Source organism: Limulus polyphemus, unplaced genomic scaffold, assembly GCF_000517525.1.
Source record: "Limulus polyphemus unplaced genomic scaffold, Limulus_polyphemus-2.1.2 Scaffold428, whole genome shotgun sequence".
Lineage (NCBI taxonomy): Eukaryota > Metazoa > Arthropoda > Merostomata > Xiphosura > Limulidae > Limulus > Limulus polyphemus.
In genome coordinates this window covers 143,089-154,318 of record NW_013666038.1, presented here as the reverse complement: position 1 = coordinate 154,318, position 11,230 = coordinate 143,089, and the positions used below count along the sequence as shown (strand labels likewise).

Here is an 11,230-nt window from a genome sequence, read left to right as displayed (position 1 = left end):
ATATAATTAAATTTAATTATATATAGAGAAAAATATATAAAAAACAAATAATAATCTTATAGAGAAGAAAACAAAATGCAGCCACAAAGCAAATATCTGATATTGGTGCACAAATCATAAAGTAGGTCATTATGTAATGAGCCCTGGTTTTTTGAGGCACCGGCGGAAGTAAGCTCCAAATTACATTGGGGTACACCACCTATCCAGTTTAATCTGAATTTTGCCAGCCTCACATGCTTAGAATGAAAACAAAAGGAGCAGATGTGAATGCTCTAGCCCACAACATCTCACATCTTTACCACCTTTTGCTGTCTAGAGCCAGATGTGGAAAGGTGGTTGCTCACAAAAAATAAATAAAAACAATAATACAAAAGAAATAATTAGAATACATCAATAAGAGAGACAGTAAAACTGTCCTTGAAGTTAGCATTCCATCTCCAGGACATTGTCTCTGTAAAAAAGAAATTCCCCATTGCACAGATCAAAAGGCACAATGAAAAGACAATAATGCAATATACTCTTGTGATTCCCCCACAGGTGTTTCAGAGGGCTCATTATTCTGTTCCCCTGCTCCTCTGCTTTAGTATATTGTTGAATGTTGTGTAACATTAGTATATCAATTAATAAATGAAAAGCACTGCTTTTTTTTTCATACTGCATGGGACCTGGAGATTCTGTCAAAACATTTTGTGTAATCCATCTTCCCACGACTTCAACACCAATATTTATAATTTCTCAAATAGTTCCATTCTTCACAATCTCCTGAACAGATTTTGTAATTCCTTGTTTTATATAAATTTTGTTGTAGACAGTGTGTTCTCTGTGTTTTTGAACAAATTTGCAGATTATAAAATTTCTATTTTTGAAGATTAACTTTGAGCTTTAAACATTTATTTTGTGCTTTAATACTGAAGTTCAAATTCACTTAGAAATGTTGACAGAGAACTTATAAAGATCTCTCTCTCCCTGTAATTTAACAGAGCACATTATTAAACACTCGCTGTTACTTGATATCAAACTGTTTGTGTTTACTTAATAAAGACAGCTCTTAGTTGTTTTATACAGTTTTGTATTTAGTCACTTTCTTTGTTTGTGACCTTTGTTTTCTGATCTAGTTTCCAATGGATCTTCTGTTACTGTGGTTCTTATCCATCTAATCTGAGGGAATTCAGTGAACCTGAGAATATGATCTTTTTATTAAAAAGTGTTTATAAAGGCACATATTTCATGTGTAACTACAGGTAGTTTACTGGAAGAAGAACTAGCCATTGTGGAGGGATACAGCTCATACTACAGTTTCCCACGATGGCAGAGTGGATACTCCGGTGTCGCAACTTATTGCAGAGATTCATGTCAACCAGAGAGAGCTGAAGAAGGACTTTCAGGCTTGATAACAGGACAGAATTGTCATGATGACTCTTTAGGCTTTAATGGCAACTTTAAAGAGTTTACTTCACAAGAGCTGATGCTCTTAGATGCAGAAGGGAGAGCTGTTGTAACTTCACATGAAGTTCAGTAAGTATTTTTTAATATGGTGAAAGGATATTAAAAGGCTTAAAACTTCACTCTTTGCAACCCACTTATCTGAGTTAGACTATACTGAGTGATTATCATTCTTTTTCTAGCACTCTTAATTTTAGATAAAAGAAAAATTTCTCAATTAATCATACTTTATTATGGTGAATTGTTTTATTGATATGAATATTAATATCTTAAGTGATTCTGAACTAGCTTGTAATTATGTTGTTGCCATTATTTCAAACCCTTGGGTCACTTATGTACAAATCACCCCCAAAATTTTGGCTTTATTTAACTCTTTTGCTACTGCTTTAGAGAATTAAATCACGTGACCCCAAAGTGACCATCAAGTTTCCATAGTATGACTTTTAACATATTTCTTATATCTTCAAAACTTTTCCAAGTTTTTCGTAGATAAAAATATCAGAATTTTTAGTTCAGTATTTTTATTAAAAATTTGTCCAAGAATATATAGATACAGAATGTTGACTGCTCCGAGTGCAAAGGGATTTTCCTGTTAAGATTATAAAGACTGTACTTCATCAAAAAATTTTTAATTTGGTTTGTATAATCTCTAAAACCTCCTAAGTAAATGTCAAACTTTTTTTTTTGTTTTTTTTTTAAGCAAAACTTAAAATTTCATATTTTTTTTTCTACCCCAACTCTATATGTAGTCAGTCAATTTGACTGATTTCGTAACCACATTAAAGCTTTTAAAGTTGAAAAATTATTGTAATTCAGGCTCCAAGAACACAGTGGTAGAGAATTTATTGGCTTGTTTATAGTACAATGTTTGCAACCAGAATTATCTAAAGTAATAAAAGTGTGAGTAAATGTTTCTGATATGGCTCTGTACAAAGTCCAGGCTGGTCCAATAAATTTGGTAGGTTTTTGGATGTTAGTTATCCTCCCAGGGTGGTTTGAATTTAAGTTACATATACCAAGGATGATACTGCATTGGGGGTAGTTCTTGTCTGATTGGTTTTGAGTTGGATGTTGTACATCTTATTCCGATCGTCCAGATGTCGGGTTCCTGGACTGGTAATTTATTATCAATTTTACCACATGTGCCTTTTTCACTGATCAGTGGCCATGATATCTCCATCTGGTCTGCTGAACTTTAGGTGAAGATGGTATGATCCTCTTTCCTACCCCCCACATGTATGTTGGTTGCTGGTGGTTGGGTTTTGGATGCAGTTGACTTGCCGAGTATGTTCCATCGTGCCCTAGCCACTCTACACCTTGGGGCATATCCTTTTTACTCTCACCCACATTACTGTATGTAAAGGTTTACTTCTCTGATGTTTCTTTGAAGTTATTGAGATTCTGGTATAAGGTGGTTTGGATCCTTATCCAACCATTTTTCTTTCCCCTTTTGGATGTGCTCCTACCATTTTCTGACAATGTCTGCAACACCTTTTTCTACACTGGCATAGAGTATACCTAGTACAGAAGTGGTGCAGTCTCCCACGTATGGCCCTCTAATAGTGTATTCTTCAGATACTTCTTCCTATCTCTTGCACCAGTTCCTCCACCTATTCAATGTGGGATTCTAGCTATATCTGTGAGCGAAGGTAATGTACCATATCAGAAGTTATAATTTTCCTATACTGGAAATGTATTTTCGATAGGTACTTTACTCTGCTCACACTTCGCACCCTTCTTCCCCACTGTAAACAGGTGCTTCCATTTTTTTGTCTTGAAGTGATAGTTTGGTAGAATCAAATAGAGGGAGTCTCATGTGTCAGGAGGGTGTGTTGCACTCCTATTAGTGGTGGGTTGTCGCATGATAGTTTGCATGCAAAATGCATTTGAACCATAATGATCATGGGGAACATGGATATGCAAGGCTTGTGGCATACAAAAAATATTTTTGCATATAGAGGGCAGCACTGAATGAGAATAGCTATATTTGTGACAGGAGGTAAGTTCCTATTGGAAATACATTTTCAGTATAGAAAAATAATTTAGAGAAGTATTGTAGTGCCACTCTAGAATGAACTTAATATATCATCAAATAAGTAAATTGTTCTAGAGAAATCCTAACAGTCAGAACAATATTCTACCACATTAGTCAATGAGCATCAAGTCAACACATAGTTAAACTCTCAAACCCTTTCTGTCTGAGTGAAGTAACTGAACTCCCCAAAGGTTAAACTCTCAAACCCTTTCTGTCTGAGTGTAGTAACTGAACTCCCCAAAGGGTAAACTCTCAAACCCTTTCTGTCTGAGTGTAGTAACTGAACTCCCCAAGGGTTAAACTCTCAAACTCTTTCTGTCTGAGTGTAGTAATTGAACTCCCCAAAGTACATGTGGCAAGAACAATTTGTATCTATTGAATATACAAGACTATATATAGTTTTCATAACAAGAGTGTTAAAAGTTAATTATTTTAAAAGTAATAGTTATGTCAAGTGTGTTACATAACACTGTACAAGTTGTATGTTGTGTATGCAGTTTATTAGTTGTACTAGACTTTGGTAATATTGTTGAGATCATCTTACTCAAAGCTTCTGAGTTTTCTAGTTATGTGTAATATTGTTGCTACTAGAAGGCTAGATTGTTCTAGATTTCTCTGTTACATGTTATAAATATGTACAGAAACAGCAAGTTAAGGAAGACAAAAAAAGTTAGTTAGTTGAAGAAAATGTAAAGTCAGCCAGTGTGTGAGTGATTAGCCTTAATGGATGATTTATACAGTGTTTCACAACTGTATTGTGATAACAGTGATAGGAAGAATAATTTTTCTTGTCAACTGGGTTCCAAAGTAACTGAACCAACCTGTGTGGACTTTTGCTGAAAAAAAAAAGTCAATTATTTAAAGCTCTGGGTACAACTGTGGTAACCAACTAGTTAAGTGAAGTCAGAAAAGTTAGTGAAAGCGAGGTTAGATTGCGTGATTGTTAGTTAAGCTGTAATGGGTGATATCTGAACAGAGTTTCAAAGTTTAGCAGAGGTAAGGACAATAACTTGTCTTGTCAAAGGTGTTCTAAATTAATTGAACCCATCTATGTGGACTTTGATGAAAAGGAGACAATTATTTATAGTTCTGGATACAACTGTGGTAACCCACTGGGTAATGTAAGTGATTTTGACAAGAAAAGAGAATTATTTAGATTTTCATATACAACTGTGATATTCCATGCTGTAAAGAATTTTTGTACATATGGTTGACTTATTTTGAATATATTATTTTAAAACAAGTAGATTGTGTGCTGTACGTTTATTGTTTGAATTTGTCACCAACAAGTACAGGCACCTACTGTAAAGAATCCAGCCCCATATTCAAAACCTCATGGCAACCAAAAATGTAAATATATATATATATTCAGTAAGATTTATTTTTGTTACAGAAATTGAAAGTAGAAAACAAAGTACTAGGAGCAAATAATTTTATTATTATTATTGCTATCGATAGCCATGAGATTATGCTATATTTTTGTGTATTATATAGTAATAATAAAGTATGTTGACACCATGCAGCCATCATGCCTAACTTGTTTGCAGAACAATTCCTCCATGTATATAGGTTGTTGTCCGTTAGTTAGGCCTAAATGATCCTATGAGTTGATTACTTCTGACAATCACATAGATTTTCCTATATTCTCATAGGTATTTGCCATGGGAATTCATAGAAATGCTGTGTTTTATAATATTTCACAGTGATCAAATGTGGCACAGTCAATTGAGAATATGGGATTGGCTAATTTGATTACTTATCAACTTCAAAGGATATACTGCACAAACATGTTAACATGTCAAAAAGAATTGATAAATGGACAAATTATAGTTGTAGTTGTTACTTGTTGTAATGAACGAGTTAAAGTATACCATTATTATCCTTATTTACTATACATAAACATGTTTTGAAATCAGTTTTGGGTCCTGGCATGGCCTTATTGTTAGGGCACTCTACATGCATTCTGTCACAGGATTGAAACCTGTTGCCAAGCGTGCTTGACCTTTCAGCCATGGGGGCATAATAATGTGACAGCCAATCCAACTATTCCTTGGTAAAAATTAGCCTTAGAGTTGATGATGGGTGGTGTTGACTAGCTGTTTTCCTTCTAGTTTATCATTTCAAAATTAGGAATGCTTAGAACAGAAATTCAACAAACAATTTTTTACACAAACATCCTTTAGTTTCAGACAACTTATTTATTTCAGTTATTGAAATCAAGCATTTGCACATTATTTGTGTTTCTGTAAGTAGTTTAAAGGAAACGAATACTCATAACCTTTAATAAAAAAGCCAATTAATGTTTTTGTAATTTAAGACATCATTCATTTCTTGATCATCAATTTGAGAATTTTTTTTTATAATGCTCATACCATAGTTCAGTGTGTTTCATTTCACCACTTTCAGAATTCTTTATTCATTGTTACTTTGGGGGATGGGGAGAAAGCAGGACTTTAAAAATAAATGAATGATATTTGAATGCAGGTACTTTTTCTCATAACCTCTCTTAGTGTAGGGAAATCATGGCAGTTTTTAAGGCTTTTCTCTTATGGAAGTTTAAACCTTGTTGAAATTGACTTCCAAGAGCTTACATTTTTAATGCTTTCAGCATGAGATTGCTGTCATTCTCATACATTTGCAATATAACATTTTAACATTTTGCTTGTTTTTAAAGCCAGTGATTAGTTTTCTCCTTAACTTTCTTCTTCTTATTCAGTATATCCAAATATATTACTGTGCTATATGGCTCTTACCGAGACTTTTTGCATTATTTGTAACAAATTATTCATAGCATTTAATTTGATGAGCCTTTTCGTTGCATTTCTCAGCTGTTCATAATGTTAATTTATTTATTTTTTTGTAAACAATAGTTTCTGGGATGATTTCTAAGCTACATTTCATAAATTGTGTTATTCTCAGATGCACTGATAACCTTAGAGGAAGGAGTAGTAATTGCAATAGCTTTAGGAATGTCTGTAACTGTATCACCTAGTTGAACTGAATTTCTCTGACTCTGAAATATTAAACACACTTTGATTTGAATATCACAGACATACTGTGATATGTTTCTTGGGTGAATTAATATATACATGTATGCATACATATATATAATTTAAGGACAACAAGGATCCATTTAGGCTGCTTCATCCACTAAACTTTAAAATGCAATTAAAATACTCAAAGCCAACTCTTATCACTCACATATTTATTAAGCCTTCCCATAATTAAACTCTTATATTAACTGCATCCATCACATCTGAAGGCAACTCATTCCAAGGGCCAACTACCCTGTTATAAAAGTAAAGCTGTCTTAGCTGAAGATGACATTTACCCTGCCATAATTTATATTTGTGTTCTCTAGTCCTGTCATTCTCACCAATAGGTATGGAAAAGGATGATGAATCAACAGCAATGTCAATTCTCTTATCAATCTTAAACACCTGAATCAGATTCCCTTTGATTCTCCTTTTTTTCAAGAGAAAACAGTTTTAAAGATTTTTAGCATCTTTTCATATGACAATCTTTCCATCCCAGATATCATCCTAATAGCCCTTCTCTGAACCCTATACAACAGTTCAATGTCCTTTCTAAGGTAGGGAGTATTCAGTACTTCAAATATGGTCTGATAAATGACTTATACAATGGAATTTTAACTTCTTTAGGCTTTTATTCAATATTTCAGTAGATAATTGCTTGGATAGCTTAAGAGAGTAATAAACTAGAACACCAAGATCACTTTCATCCTTCCATCATTTTTAAGTTTTTGAGCACTATGTTTCTAAAATGAAATTATCATGAATTTTGCTCTTGCTATTATCAATGTTGTATTACAATTTTTTTTTATAAGAAGCAGTTGTTAGCTAAATAGACTACCAGAAATTTTGAATGTGACCTTTATATATACTTGATGGGTCTTTGAAGAGTAGCATATAACTACATGTAACTTGTTACTCAGTGTTTATAGTAAGGAATAATGAAAAGTAATCAAACACAAGTATAAAGCTGAAAAATGCATTTAAAGAGCTAATTAACCTCAAAAACAATGGTATTGGTAAGAAGTTTAACAAATTAGCATTTGAATTATTTAAGATGAATATAAGAAGAATTTTGTAACTATAATCTAGACTTTATCTAGCAATTGCCACAGCAACTTTTTGTGATTGTTAATTGTATGTACTGACTCATTTTTGCCAGTTTGGCACCAAGCTGGCAATTCAGGTGATACCCTATGTGCATATGTGAGACTTATTAAAAATTCCATTTCAGTTGTTGAACAGTTTTATAGTCACCATCAGTCTTCTTGAAATGAAAACCACCATACACCAACAACTTTAGAAATTTACTAGAACTGACCAGTAATGTGAATGCCCTTTGCAACATTGGTTGATTAATTGTGATCAGATGGTTATGGTGAAACAGTTCATGAAAACTCTTTGAAATCTCCAAACAAGGTTCACATCATTCTTTAAGAGCTGTAGCAAGCAACATGTTTACAAATGAATTATTAATCAGCATATACCACAACAAAACATTTCTGTTTGTTTTAAAAGTAATTGAAAGCAAGCCAGCATGGTATTTTCAAATGTTTTGATGGACAGAATTTGTCAGGAAAATCCCTAAGGGTCTAGATTAAGCCTGTAGTGTTTAAACATGTAATAGGCCTGATGCTAATGTCTTATGACATATAATTCTAATCATAATTTGCCAGCTTGTAAAAGGCATACACACCATAGCATGTTTATGTACATCAACATCATGAATACTCTAAGACCTCTACTATGGACTGAAAAGGTGGTAGGAAGACTTTCTGGTTGGGTGTTGAAGATCTATAATTGGAAAGGAAGGCTTAAACCAAATCTTTCTTAAATTTCCCTTTTGGGGAATCATCAGAATTAATATTTTCACAATTAAATATGATTTACATAATCAGTTATTAAATTCATTATGTGTTAAAAAGTAGATTGTGAAATGCATTAGTTGAATTATTTTAATCCTGATTATCTGGTAGATTTGATGCAAAACCTTTAAATATTTGTAAGTGTTTGAGGACCAGATTTATTTGAATTTTTGTTTCCTTGAAAACAAAATTTCAAAACATACAGATTACCTTAAAATATCAAAATTATTTACAATTTTTAAGACTTATTTGTTAGATTAAAACCTTAAACTATATATTAAGCAAAAGAAATTGGCAATGATGTGCAAAGTTAAAATTATTATTCTGTTAATAGAAATCTTATTAATGTAGCTCCATTTGTAAAAATTTTTTTGCTGAATATAAGTTATCATTTAAGTTTACTGTATTTCAATTTGTCCATATATAATTTTTTAACATTTTGATTACTGTTTTCTGTATATACTGTTTGTTTTATAGGTGTAATAAAAAGGTTGAAAAGCTTGTTATCATAAATGTGTACTGCCCACGTGCTGATCCTGAGAAGCCTGAACGAGCTGATTTTAAATTGCGGTTTTATTATCTTTTACAGAAAAGAGCTGAGAAACTAGTACAAAATGGATTGTAAGTTATTTTTATCTCTGAGAAGAAGATACAAATTTTTAAATAAAAATCAAATATTTATTCATTTCGTAAATGAAATATTAAGTTCTAATTTTTAAGAGTAAAAGACAGAGGTTTGTGTTTTGATATATATAAATATAATTTCTAATCATTAAGCTAAAAACAAAATAGTTGCCCATTGGATACTGTTGTAAATTACTGATAATCTAATACATGCCTTTTTTATTGAATCAGTCAAGATGTAATTCATATTTCATTTATTTTGTGATATTTTACTCATATTGTGGTGGGTTACAACAGTGGTTCCCAACCACTGGTCAGTGGACTAATGCCTTTCCACAGATGCATTTTTATCAGTGTGCTAAAACACCTAATATAAAAGAAAAAGAAACAAATGTTGTGAAAGAGTTTATTTTCATGAAATATAAACATTTTACATGTATTATGAATAGGTGAAAAGTTTTATATCCTTTTTAGTTCATTGTAAATTAAGTGAGTCTCATAGCTTTCATTCCAAAGCTTCTTAAAGATGCGAGGTTAGGAAGCAACACTATAGGCTTATGCACTACTTATAGTCTGTTAGAGAATGAAATGAAAGTTAGTGTATATTACAGTTCTGAACAGACTTAGAAATGTCATGTAGTAAAGAAACAATAATGTATTTTATTTAGATTTATGAACTGCATCCTCCTAGTTGAAACAGTAGTAAGTAGTTTATTTGTAAATTCTGTGTTTGTACCACTACTCATTACAAGAAAAACAGCCGTGGGTGGACAGATACTTCCTATAGCACTATCATTTCAAAAACAACAATGAACACAAATTACCCCAAAAAATCTCCAAAACACTCGTATGTTGTGACCTTATTCATCAAAAAGAAAAAGAACATTCAAATGCCCAGTTTTGTAAAAAAAAAATTCAGGAAATCATCGAAAGTCAGTTGAATTTCTTATATATACATGTTCATTCATAAGACAATGTTTGGAATCTCTACATTTAGGATTTTAATATGATAGAGTAACAGTGGGATTTTTGTTGCAAAATAGAGTGTTAGAAGTACTTGTTCATTAATACAGTTGAAATTTACCTGATTAAGCTGAATAGTTCAACAAAAAAATGAAACACTTGTGAAATATAAAATTGAAAACTAAATAAGATACAAAAAAAATTGTGCTATAAATAATAATAACAGCAAATAAAAAAAATTTAATGGCTGCTTGAGTTTCTGACTAAGAGATTTAGTTAGATGTGTGGCATGTAAAGCTAGTGTCAGTCTTCTGGTGTGAGACAACTAAACATGGTGATGGACCATTAACCTCCTTTAACAGATCAGAATAGGTTTTCAACTGAAGATTGTATGCAGTAATTTAACACACACTCACTTCATCACTCGGGCATGCAAATTTTCATATGTATAATTGAACAACCTCCATCTTTAAAAGTGTCAGTGATGTTTAACAATTAACTACATGATAATATCAAATGTAAAGAATAGATATCAGAAACAATATGTTTAATCTTATCGTGATTGGAGAGAACCTTTCAGATGTGGAATGCACACCTATATATCAAATTTCAAAATCTAAGTCAAAATAATAAATCAAGTTCTATTTCAAGAATATTTTTAATTCAGAAATATTTGAGAATTAATATTTTGTAACAACAAAACTGTGTAAGTTTAACAGCATAAGAAACAAGAGAAAAAGAGTAAATCAAATTATATTACGTTTTTAAGCCCAAACTAGATACTATTAAGTTTCTATGGATACCAGTAATACCCCTTGGCCAGAAAATATTTGAATGCTTCCAATAGACAGTGATACATTGCTTCTAGTTTATATATCTGATTACTTTAATTTGATTTGATGTATTTGTATTTTGAAGACAATAGAACCAGAGTACACAAGTTAAAGATTTAAGAAAAATGGGCTAGATCTCCTGTTAAAACAGTTATTTTTCTAAAAAAGTGATTGGTTTATGGAATAAGTTGCCATTGGCTGTAGTAGAGGCCAGCACTTTGTTAAGAGTTTAAGAGGCTAATCTATGACTTCATGAAAAAATATAGGGTGTGTCTTAAATTTTCACTTTTCTCAAGGGTGGGTGTGCAAGAACAGCTCTGAAGGATCAAACGATCCTTTATTTCCCTTATGTTATCGTTTCAGAGATGTGATATTTTTGATAAAACAGTTAAAGTTAATCAATTCATCCTATTTTATGGTACTAATAATTGGCAC

At 32.0% G+C, this 11,230-nt stretch overlaps 1 protein-coding gene across 1 annotated transcript in view; it reads left to right on the top strand.

Moving 5' to 3' along the window:
• LOC106458202 (DNA-(apurinic or apyrimidinic site) lyase 2-like) overlaps nucleotides 1-11,230 on the top strand; it is a 35,457-nt gene that overhangs the window by 9,950 nt on the left and 14,277 nt on the right. Inside the window, exons 2-3 of the mRNA XM_013917678.2 lie at nucleotides 1,242-1,515; nucleotides 8,853-8,996. Coding sequence (XP_013773132.1) covers nucleotides 1,242-1,515; nucleotides 8,853-8,996 — 418 coding nt within the window. The remainder of the gene's footprint in view (nucleotides 1-1,241; nucleotides 1,516-8,852; nucleotides 8,997-11,230) is intronic.